The sequence below is a fragment of the Gymnoscopelus microlampas genome, assembly GCF_963454915.1.
Source record: "Gymnoscopelus microlampas genome assembly, chromosome: 17".
NCBI lineage: Eukaryota > Metazoa > Chordata > Actinopteri > Myctophiformes > Myctophidae > Gymnoscopelus > Gymnoscopelus microlampas.
Genome location: NC_139954.1, coordinates 21,140,379 through 21,153,307, shown reverse-complemented (window position 1 = coordinate 21,153,307; position 12,929 = coordinate 21,140,379). Strand labels below are relative to the sequence as shown.

The 12,929-nt window shown below is 42.6% G+C and overlaps 1 protein-coding gene across 1 annotated transcript in view; it reads left to right on the top strand.

Annotated features, from left to right (window-relative positions):
• nck2a (NCK adaptor protein 2a) overlaps positions 1-8,072 on the top strand; it is a 36,378-nt gene extending 28,306 nt beyond the window's left edge. Inside the window, exons 3-4 of the mRNA XM_084084519.1 lie at positions 3,686-4,473; positions 5,390-8,072. Coding sequence (XP_083940645.1) covers positions 3,686-4,473; positions 5,390-5,584 — 983 coding nt within the window. The 3' untranslated portion in view covers positions 5,585-8,072. The remainder of the gene's footprint in view (positions 1-3,685; positions 4,474-5,389) is intronic.
• Positions 8,073-12,929: the final 4,857 nt, after the last annotated feature.

Below are 12,929 nucleotides of genomic sequence, written 5' to 3'. Positions count from 1 at the left end.
CAAAGTGAACGACGCGTCACGCTAGACGTTCGGGCCGCATAGCGGCCCGAACTTCTAGTCTATATATACAATTTGAATCCTGCGCCATGTCGGTTGTCAGTATGTGACGCCAGTGTGACGTAATCTGACATCACGATGACAACGCCAGTGTGACGTAATCTCACGACAGCATGACATCACATGACATCACATCCTACCTATAAATTCTAGGATGCCGTCAGATCGCACCAGTTCGACGGCTTCCATAGTGATAAATAGTAATAATCTATACAAGGAACTCTCTCCACCACAAGAACTCTCTCCACCACAATGACGACAACTATGGACACAACGCCAGTGTGACGTAATCTCACGACAGCATGACATCACGCATGACATCACATCCTACCTATAAATTCTAGGATGCCGTCAGATCGCACCAGTTCGACGGCTTCCATAGTGGGTTTTGGTCATTGGAGAGGTGATGCACGTCACCTCTTTCTGAAGTGGGTACTTTCAAAGCCTGCCGTGGATTTAGGAGAGCACAAAACTCTCTCTCACACTGTGAGGTGCCTGTAAGGTGGCACTGCAAAGTGAACGACGCGTCACGCTAGACGTTCGGGCCGCGTAGCGGCCCGAACTTCTAGTCTACCTTACAATTTGAATCCTGCGCCACGTCGGTTGTCCGTTGTATGTATGTATGTATGTACGTTGCAATCTGGAAAGAGTGATGCAACACTGCATCACTCTTACTGTCTGTCTGAAACTTTACACTACATCATCACAACAAACCAACCTGTTACCAAGACGACGATGACGATGAGACGGTCGTCCCGAATATGGACACAACGCCAGTGTGACGTAATCTCACGACAGCATGACATCACATTGGACCCGTTTTGACTTTATTATGGAGATCTCTGGATCTGTCTGTCTGTTTCCCTTTCATGCCCATATATGGGGATCTATGTATCTGTTTGTATGTGTCCTTTTATGCCCATATATGGCATATATCTCTGTCGCTTTTTGTTTGTTTCTTTAAGCAGAATATGCAGCCTGCATAAATCTGCATCATTCAAGTCATCATCCCAGATGCTGGACTTTTCACTTTTGACTGGGCCAGGCGACAGTTTCCAGTCCGCACTGCTTTCGCCACCACCATCAACAAATCACAAGGCCAGACACTTACAACAGTTGGGGTCTGGCTTCGATCCCCTGTCTTCACTCACGGACAACTATATGTTGCCAGCTCAAGAACGGGTGACCCAGCACGCCTAAAGTATGCCATACACCAGCAGGAAAACCACACTGAAAACGTCACGGAAAACGTGGTTTTCACAAAAGTGCTTCTTCCCCACTGAGGTAAGTAAGGCTGTTGCATTCTTCCATGTGTCATTTCTCATTGCTCAACATAACCAACAATGCCTACAACTTCACACAAAAATCACTGCCTTCACTATCACATGATCCATGGTGGACGTCTCACATTGTCTGCTTGACTCCTGCCTTCTCCTTTTCTCCCATTCTGCAGGCTCTGCCATGACAACCTGTGGACCTGACAACCTGTCGCCACTGTCTTTCACACCATTTCATTCTTATCCACCCTTTACACAAATAAACTGCTAACTTCATCTCCTGCGATTTCAACTATCTTTTCACATTGTACACCACTGCACACTCCCCACAGGTCTGCCATACCAGGTCTGAGTAATCACAAAGTGGGTTTTGGTCATTGGAGAGGTGATGCACGTCACCTCTTTCTGAAGTGGGTACTTTCAAAGCCTGCCGTGGATTTAGGAGAGCACAAAACTCTCTCTCACACTGTGAGGTGCCTGTAAGGTGGCACTGCAAAGTGAACGACGCGTCACGCTAGACGTTCGGGCCGCGTAGCGGCCCGAACTTCTAGTATATATACAATTTGAATCCTGCGCCATGTCGGTTGTCTGTATGTATGTAGCCAGTGTGACGTAATCTGACATCACGCCAGTGTGACGTAATCTCACGACAGCATGACATCACGCATGACATCACATCCTACCTATAAATTCTAGGATGCCGTCAGATCGCACCACTATGGACGGCTTCCATAGTGGGTTTTGGTCATTGGAGAGGTGATGCACGTCACCTCTTTCTGAAGTGGGTACTTTCAAAGCCTGCCGTGGATTTAGGAGAGCACAAAACTCTCTCTCACACTGTGAGGTGCCTGTAAGGTGGCACTGCAAAGTGAACGACGCGTCACGCTAGACGTTCGGGCCGCGTAGCGGCCCGAACTTCTAGTAGTATACAAGTATCAATATATGAGCTATGCGGATCACCAGGTGATTGCTATATGTTGTATCAGCATTCACATTCTTCAATTAAACATGTCCTGCTCAGTATTCCTGTCATCTTATCTCTCTCTTCTGAACTCCCCCATTACCCTCAGCTTTTTCATGTTTTTTTTACCATCATCATTGATGTGACTACATTTGCCGTGTGTGTGTGTGTGTGTGTGTGTGTGTGTGTGTGTGTGTGTGTGTGTGTGTGAGTGTGAGTGTGAGTGTGAGAGAGCAGCTCACGCTGGCTCTAGTACGTTCACTTAGTGCAATCGTTCTTAGTCTGCTTTGCACGTTCTTCCATTTGACAGGTGAAAATCTAGTATCTCTGTGATGTTGTAGTTGGCCCTAGTAGCACTCCCACGTGGCCTCCAAGCTCTCGGTGTGTTTTAAACAGATGCCTTTGTTGTCTCAGAGTGGGGTGTGTGTTTTTAACGGATGCCTTTGTTGTGTTGTTGGAGCGGGGAAGAGTACGACAGGTAGGGAAGGAAGCACCTTTGATCCTATGGCTGCCTGTCATTATCAGCCCAGGCTGCCTGCTCCACTTTTCCCAGTCCTGTCTACTAAGTTCCAACACCTATTTTCAGCCTTTTCATTAGCTTAGATCTGCGTATAGAGCATGGAGATTACACAGATAGAACAAGGAGTGTATAATGAGAACTGGATTCTCGAAATGATGGCCATGTGGCTATTTTTGGTAGGAATGTCTCTTCTGCGGCCTCCGTCGGGGAATCTTCTTTAAGCATGTCCTCTGTCCCTAAATTGCAGCTCCTCAATTGGATTCCTGCACCAATAACCAGCATTTTCCTTCCTTGTAGAACTCAGAGAGAGACTCAGACCTTTCTGTGCTTGTTCATCAGCCCCATCTGCTGACTCATTCACCAGAACCTCTAACTAACTATGGCTGCAATATCCCTTTATAAATCCTGTAAATCCTACTGATACAGTGTTGTTGCTGATGATTGATTTCCAGTGATTTTCTATATACCGTATTTTCCGCACTATAAGGCGCATCTGAGTATAAGGCGCACCTTCAATAAATGTATTATTTTCATATATAGGGCGCACCGCATTATAAGGCGCATCCGCACTATAAGGCGCACTGACGGTGCGCCTTATAGTGCGGAAACCAAGGGAACCAATATTGATACGTATATAAGGCGCATCGGATTATAAGGCGCATCCGCACTATAAGGCGCACTGACGGTGCGCCTTATAGTGCGGAAAATACGGTATACTTATCCATGATTGAAGGTGTTACATGTCTTTAAGAGCATGCATAGTCTTAGTAACTATGCACTGGCAATGTAGAACATTGCAGTCTTGTCTGCTCCCACTGATTAAGTTGATGTTTTCCGTCTGTATTTGTCCCTGCTCTCCACAAATCTCAGGCTTGGGAAAGACCAGGAGGAAGACAAGTGCCCGCGATGCTTCCCCGACGCCAAGCTCGGACACAGAGTACCCATCTAATGGCAGCGGGGGAGGAGGCAGCGGCGGAGGAGGAGGAGGAGGCGCAGAGAGAGTCTACGACCTCAGTGTTCCTGCCGTGGTCAAGTTCGCCTATGCCGCAGAGAGGGAGGATGAGCTGACCCTGCTAAAGGGCTCCAGGGTGGTGGTGATGGAGAAGTGTAGTGATGGCTGGTGGCGGGGCAGCCAGGCGGGACGTGTGGGGTGGTTCCCCTCCAACTACGTGCAGGAGGAGCAGGGGGGCGGGCCGGACGACAGGAGAGAGGAGGACAGCCCGGGTGGGCCCCGCCAAGGGGAGCTGCAGGGGACGGCTCTGGCCAACGGGCGTGGCGGCAGCGGCCCACTACACCTTGTTCAGACTCTCTACCCCTTCAGCTCTGTGACGGAGGAGGAGCTGAACTTTGAGAAGGGAGAGGTGATGGAGGTGGTGGAGAAGCCAGAGAACGACCCCGAGTGGTGGCGATGTAAGAATTCACATGGCCTGGTAGGCCTGGTGCCTAAGAACTATGTGGTGGTGCTGAACGAGGGGCATGGCTTGGCACCCTCGTCTGCGCCCGGATCCCCCCAGAGCCGTTCTTTGGGACCGGTGCGCTCGGGGAAGTTCGCTGGGAGGGACTGGTATTACGGCAACATCACCCGACACCAGGCCGAGGGCATTCTCAATGAGAGGGGAGAGGAAGGAGACTTCCTCATACGGGACAGCGAGTCATCGGTGAGTGAACAGATTTAAGGGCTATTAATGATGAAAATGAATTTATTTGTATAGCTCTTTTACTAAACAGGGTTAGAAAGTGCTTAATCTCTCAAGAACAGATTCAGAGCTGCGCTACTGAATCTGTCGGGAGCCCCGTTCAGAACGTGTGAGTGTTGGCCTACAAGTGGGCGTGCCTTCAGATCAGGAAGCAGGCCGTGCTTTACCCAATCAAATGTAGTGGGCGGGATTTACATCTGTGCGTTCGCTTCCCACTGGAAACAAACCCAAACTCATTTAACAATAACCCGGAAGCGCCATTCACTCTGTTGTTGTGTTCGGGAGTTAGATAGGCATAATGCATAATTTAAAATTCTTTCATTAATCCCGGTGAAGACCATTTCTTTTATGAATGGACATTTGAGCTCACATTGGGCATTGGACATTTGGGCTCACCCCTCTCTTGCGCGCGCAGCATCCTCTCATGTTTACTAACAGGAAACCCGTCTATAGATGATTGTTATTTAAAGAAACTCTCCATTGAATGGAAAGCTTTTTCCACTAACTGCCAGAGAGACATACTTTGTTTCAGACCATAATTTACTGTAGTATACTGCCATCTGCTGGTACATACTGGTATGTACAACCATACAACTTCTCCACCTTTCTCTTGCCATTTGTAACCTTTTCAAATCTCTCTCTCTCTCTCTCTCTCTCTCTCTCTCTCTCTCTCTCTCTCTCTCTCTCTCTCTCTCTCTCTCTCTCTCTCTCTCTCTCTCTCTCTCTCTCTTATATATATATATATATATATATATATATATATATATATATATATATATATATATATATATATATATATATATATATATATATATATATATATATATGCTTTCTTTCTTTCTCTCTCTCTCATGCTGGCTTTCTTTCTTTCTTTCAGCCCAATGACTTTTCGGTCTCTCTAAAGGCACCAGGGAAGAATAAGCACTTCAAGGTGCAGCAGACGGAGGGAGTGTACTGTATCGGCCAGCGCAGGTTCAACTCCATAGATGAGCTGGTGGAGCACTACAAGAAAGCTCCTATTTTCACCAGTGAACACGGAGACAAGCTGTATTTGGTCAAAGCGCTACTGTGACTCCCACACACGCATACACACGCCAACACTGGAACACGCTTGTATGACACACATGCACACATACACAGATTACTGTACCAATTCCACTCCCTGTCTTAATGCAAGCCTTAGCTCTGGGGCTGATCAGCCACACTCTCATTTACTGTTTCAGGATGTATACACCTGGTGGTGATTAGGTGAAATTATCCGTAGCCACAGAGCCCGTAATCCCAAGACGGCAAGCAATGTGTGAGAAGATGCTCAAAAAGACATTCATTATAGGCAGGACATATTCAAGCCCTCTTTATTTCTTAGTGTGAGAGGCTAACTATGTCAGTGAGCACATCAGCTGCTAACAGAAATGCTTAAGGTCTTGTTTAGTGGGGTCACCCCAACTTTACCCTAGATATGTCATTTTCTTTACCATTTACTTCAAAACACACACAGGCTAAAGCATTGCTGTTAAACCACCAGGCATACATACAGTAGGACAAGTGTTGAGAACATTTGAGAGAGAGGATTTGCTCTGACGGAGGACCGTATATTATTGTCTGGTGTCATTCCTGTCATTGTCGCCAGCCTGTATTTGGTCCATTCTTGTTCATCTAAATGGACTCCATTAAAGTGCTTTTATTTTGAAACCCTTTTTTAAAGATTGAATTTTGGGGCGTTATTATGCTTTATTTAATGTGGAAACAGAGAGTTATGACACTCTTTGATCTCACCGTGATCACATGGGCCATGTATCACATGTGCTTCATCAACACCCATCATGAGGTTTCAATGTTTGAAACTGTACAGTAGTGTTTGGAACTATTGGTCCATTCCAAATCAACTCTTAAGTTGGTTTTGGCAATACATGATAGAAAATTGTATATCATAGGAATATTCTTCATTTAACTATAACATAAGTCTATGGGAGTGTCGTAAGACTCTCTTTCAATAGCTTTCTGGGTCAATATAGAGAGACAGGAAACCTAGGGCAGAGAGAGGAGATACATGTGAGTCAAGATGGAGCTCGGATTCAAACCCAGGCCCCTGAGCTCACAAGGAGCATATGGTCTATGCACAACTGGCTGAGCCACCAGGCACCATCTCTGGAGGTAACAATGATCGACCCAATGATTTCACAAAGTGATCGTAATACCCCCCCCCCCCATTCTTAATCCCAATTGTCATCATTCCTCCACATGATATCTACCCCTCCTCTATCCACTTGTCTTCCTAGTCTTTATTTCCTCCTCTCTTATTGTTTGTTCAAACCGGTCTTGATCCTTGAGTGATTGTTTTAAACATATGGCTTAATATTTAATATATTCTAGCTACAAAGGAGGAGGACTCTGATGTCCACAGACAGTTTGAATGTCTGTCGATCAACCAACCAAATGTGCCACCCACTATCCCACTCACTGCACTGCCATTTGTCAGTTTTAGCTCAACAATAATAAACTCTATGAATTCAAACTCACAGGTACTTTTCTATTCCATTATGTCTCCAATAATGAATAATTCCAATAATACTCCAATACCTCGGATGTGAAAGAGTTGGGGCATTATTTTAAATGGAAGCCTACCTTTGGTAGCCTTTCTGTCCCAGCTTAGAAATTTATTTTGAGTTCACTGACTAATCTGAAAGCTCAGTTATGAAATGGCTTAGTAATGTAAATGATGTAAAATTGCTCCTTGCGCGTCTTCCTGCAAATACACAAAATTACCTCTTTTGATTTAATATTTATCAAACATTTTTGAGAATATTTCTATGAAGCAAGGGAGTTGCAATGAATCAGCTACAAGTAGACCCTGAAGACAGAGTAGTAAGAACAGGCAATCATAAGCTATAATACATTCATAAACCAGCAGTAAAGGATCAATCAAGTTTCTCAGCAATTAGTTGTTCATTAAAACCAGTCCAGCACATTTGGCTGTAACACAACCAATGCTGGTTCAAGCAAGTTAAAAGAACATTTTCATTGATAATATGTTCTGTCTTAAAAAAATATATAAAACAAAGACTGCAATTGACTTCTGCTTTATGAATGCCTTATAAAAACAAGATTTATTCTAGTCTTACCAAACCTTTGTTTATTAATTTGGTTTTGTTTCCTTTGGCTATGTGCTTCTGTTTACCAATGAGAGTATCGGATCATGGGGTTCTCAGCTTTTATAAGACATGATATATCTGAATGTTATTGAACATTGTTATTTAATTCTTATTTCCACTGTATGTATATATTCCAAATAAGATCAGGTGCATAAATGAATCGTTCTGATCCAGCTATGGTACTGTACCGCCGACAACATGGTGAGAATTGAAATACTTTTGTTCAATAAAAGTTTTTTGCAGGATACTTAAAAACAATATGTATTTGGGGTCGAAATCTGTTGCTGTTATGTTGTGATTCATCGCCGAATTTTGGTTTTGACAGGACACCTTCCCAGTAGTACCAAAAATGTGTCTCCTAATCACATTTGTCTTTTTAACCACTTATGCCCTATTTTCTATTAGCTGATCTACAAACTCACAACTCACATTAATCTATAATGACATGCCCAATCTGTAAATAAAGGCCAGGTTATTTGCTCTTTACCCCTTTTTCTCCTCAATTTAGTTGTTATGCCTATTGATTCCTCCCCACACATATTTCTGCTATTGTATCCTACTGTATGTATATTGAGACTGGACGCACAGGTGATTGTTTCATGCAATCAATTCTCAACCTGTTGTTTTGGGGTGCGCTGGTTTCAGCACACCCCAACCCCCTCTTGTGTGTTGGCTAGTGAGGCGCGTCCTAGCGAGACCTGATAGAATGGGTTTCATTGCGCGCATACTGGTTGCACGCATACTGGTTCTTATCAGTGTGACGTCGTCTGTTAAGGGGTCTATAGCCGCGGATTCGAACCTCCCGGTCTCTGCAGTGGTGTGCAGGTACTAACACTGCGCCAATCAAGCGCCTGCCGGTTGAAAGTAGTTAACTACAGTACCACAGCATCTGGCTGAAGTCTGGAGTCACCAGAAATGAGTGAATATCTGGATGGGTTGCTGATTAAATGGCAGTCTGCCTCAGTTTTGATGACACAAGGCGGTTGATGCAATTGATTGATTTTTACCCTGCTCTTCCCAATGAGCGATCGCAACAAATGACTAGTATCTCTTTACATCAGCGGGATGAGCCATCGGTGTACTTGATGACGCACAAAATACAGCACGTCATGTGTCTTCAACTGACATCTGTGGAATATGACCTTCATCTATAAGAGAACAAGGCTAAGCTCAGGCCAGCCCTAAAATTGATTTCCAAAGGATGATTCCTTTGAGATATTATGATTGATCCATGTCCATTAAACTACTCTACTGAGGTAGTGGTTCTACACTATGTTGCAGTTCAATTAGTTTACTTTCCCAACACTGAGAGCTATCAAGACAGAGGTCTGTCCACCAGCCACAGTAGAAATCAATCAAGAAAATGATGGAAGAAAACTGGAAGTTGTAATGAGCGGTAATAATAGCTGGTCTGAGAAATGACTGGGCTGTGGGTGGGTCCAGTACACATAAACCCCCAAAAGATGGCAGGAGAGGACATGTTGGATTGGATCCGATAGAGTATGGATCATAAAGCAAAGCATTGGCCTGGCACTGTGTCAGTGACCCTCCCCCACACACGATGCTGGCACATACACACCTTCCACGTCATGCTACAGTTACAAAATGTGCATAAATTGAAGGCACACTTAATTATCAATTACTCAATGTCAGAAGCATAGCGTAATCATCCAAGAGGAGATACAAAATACAAAAGTGGATTATATTAACTAATGGTTGGGGTTTATTTCTGCAGGTTAATGGCTTTTCTTTTCTTTTCTTTTTTACGTGCTGTTCATTATTGCATAAAATATTATGAGGGCCTCGAGCTCACGCTGCAATGTACTCTGTTGAAAGCAGTTAGGAAACACTGTTTGAAGGCTTTGAATACCACCTGTCACTCCAACTGAAAACTGTTAGCATAGTTAGCATAATGCAAATGTACAAATGGAACTCCTACATTCACTTCCTTCCCATCCGTCTTGTTCCACTATAGTGTTTCCAGCGCTCCTTCACTTATGTCCTCTCAGAGCGCTGGTATGGTAGAAACACAACAATGTACTGCAGTACTGTTGTATTTCCATAACAGTAGACAAATATGGTTTTGACACAGCCTTAGCCATGAGGAATACAATTATGTGCTGCTCATAGCTAATAGCGATCCTACTCTCTCCTTTTCTCAAAAAGCATTAAATATTTAGTTGTTGCTTTGTGGTAGCCACTGAAGATACATCAGTGAAATGCTGATACAAAAGTCTTTGGTTCAAAGCCAAGGATAGTAAGTTTTCTAGTTTGTATCGGTCTCTAATCTTGACTGAAGAACACAAGGCCAGAGAAAGCTGGAAACAAAGTGATCTATAGCGGGAAGACTTGTACCTCTCACTGTAGAGGAGAGGTTGAGGAGTCCTTGCAGAAGGACATGAAAGAAAATACAGATTCCCAATGGTAAAAGACAGAGATTCTTGTTGGATGATGTGGGAATGTGACCCAGAAATGGACTAAAAGGAAAGGTTTTCGGAAGGCTTGTACTGTACCTCTCACTGTAGAGGAGAGGTTATTAGTGACGAGTCCTTGCAGAAGGACATGAAAGAACATACAGATTCCCAATGGTAAAATACAGAGATTCTTGTTGGTTGATGTGGGAATGTGACCCAGAAATTGACTAAAAGGAAAGGTTTTCCTTTTCTTTTCTTTCTTTTTTTTTTTTTACATAAAACTGTGCCAGCTGTCAGCTTTGACCAATGTTACAACGAAAGAAGAGTAATGTGAACAAAAAAGAACCAACTTAAAATAAGATATATGATAAAAAATGAAATCCTCACAATCCCTTGCCTCTAACCTCACCACCAATTCTTTCACACTTATGAGCAATTCAGGATGCGATTATGTTTTTAGGTTGAAGGGAGAGGTGGTAATTCAAAAGAAACCACTCCATCACGGGGACTCCCTGAGTCCCCGTGATGGAACGATTAAATAAAATATCCTCCATACATACACCACCTGATGATAGATTACTGATTACAACAGTTCGAATATCTTCCCTCTGGACTCACATTTGTCAGTATATGTAGTCCTCATGCAGAGCTTAGGCCCAAAGAATAGGTTCACACTTGATCTACACAGTATCCTCCATTGATACTGACAAAGGAATTTAGGACTACATTTCAAACCAGACTGAAAGAGAGGGTACTTCCTGACAGTAGCAAGGTTACTCTCTGAGCTCTGTCAAACTACTGCCGTAATCTGACAGTGCCCTGTAAATAGCTCACATGGCCAAATGAAGAGAGCCATAACTCTCTCTGACACTCTGCCAGACTGTTCCAGAGTCCTCTGTCTCATTTGGAGGTGGAAAGAGCCACATCTCCACATATGTGGAGATCTCCACATATCAGCAAAAGCCTGAGTGAGTCACATCTATGTGACTCACTCAGGCTTTTGCTGTGTAGAAGGCAGTCGTGGAAAAAGTACTACATTTCTTTACTTAAGAAGTAGAAACACTCTGTTACAAGTAAAAGTCCAGTAATGAAAATGTACTTGAGTAAAAGTACAAAAGTATTGGCATAAAAATAAGCTTAAGTACCAAAAGTAAAAGTACTCATTATGCAGAATGTCCCGTTTCACAAGGTATATGTATTTGAAAATAGCCAAAGTTTAAATAGGGCTTAATTGGTTAATGTATGTTTTGTAATAATAATTCAAATCTACAAAGTAACTAGTAACTAAAGTTTTCAAATAACAATATTTGCCTCTTTAAACTGTAGTTAATATGTAGTGGAGTAGAAGTAAAAGTATTGGAAATACTTCAGTAAAGTAAAAGTACCTCAAAATTGTACTCAAGCACAGTACTTAAGTAAATGTACTTAGTTACCACCACTGGTAGAAGGAGAACACTGACTCTTTTTGTCTCTTTTTGAACTGCAGCTTGTGGCTAAACACTGGCACAGTCTGTCTGGACTCAAAGTGTGATAACTGTCTGGTACTGTATGTGACTCAACCCATTCTATTCATTCCGCATTTTTCTCTTTTCTTGCCTCCTCCTTCCCATACTTTTTTGTGTGCAAGACGCAAATTAAATAATTTAATTTTGATTACTAAAACACTTGTTTACAAGGTATCAATGCAATGAATGAATTATGTTTGGCTACTGTTCAATGACTTCAGTTCAGCTTTTAACTAAATAATTAAATAATTGACCTCCATTGAGAAAAAAAGAATTATGATTATGTTTTTATTTGCATTTGTAGTTTAGTTTAATATTGATAGCTTTATTATTATTAGTAGTAGTTATTTGTGTGATGTCTGTATGCTCTATTCTTTTCCTTTTTTCTTTTTGTTTATAGGCATTTTATAAATATGTGAACGACATTCTGTAATTTTTTTATATAAATAGTTGTAATTAGTTAGTTTCACAAACTAATTACAAGCTTTTTCATTGCATTTAAATGGACTGGTATGATCCCTTAATACATGTTTTCTTAATTTTTGGGTATAGGCCTTGCTGGAGAAAAATACACCAGCCGCCACTGTATATGACATATATTCAACTGACCTGTGCCCACTGGGCTTGGTCCAACTTCCCTAGCCTCTATCTAATTCACATACAGGTATAAATCTGAAATTGGATGCCTGGAACGTTTTCCCTCACGTTTGAGTGCATGGATATAACTGTAGCATAATCCAATCCAAAATAATTATTGTGGATTAGCAGGATGAAGTTCATGACCCGTAGGAGAGGTGTAAAGGAGGCTGAGACGTGGTTTGGAGAGGGAGCTGGACATATAGAGGAAGACTGTGAAAAACAAACATGGCTACCATCCTCCTGCTCCTCCTCTTCTACTCACCTCTTCTACTCACCCAGAGTCAGTCAGCATCCTGAGACAACAGTAGACACACAGTGACAGGGAGGACAAGGACCTCAAGCACCTCAAGTCCAGCTGAAATCATATCAGGTAAGGACAGTCTAAATGTCACATATTGATTTTGAGTGAAACACACACTATTTATTTTAGGTTTTAGCCTACTTCATCTCTATGAATTGACAATTAACCACTTTCAACCTGGCGTCACTATTTTGGGCATGTATTATGGGTGAAAATGTTCAAACATTTGCAAGCAGTTAAATCAGTTTTTAAAAATTGCTTAAATAGCTAATCTAAAAGCTCACAACGCATGGCATGGCAATGTGATGTGAGCTAATTCTATGATGAAGTATAAAATATAGGTGGTTAAGAAATATGTGATTCTCACAAAAAAAACATCTATAGAAATAGATAAACTGCAACTAGA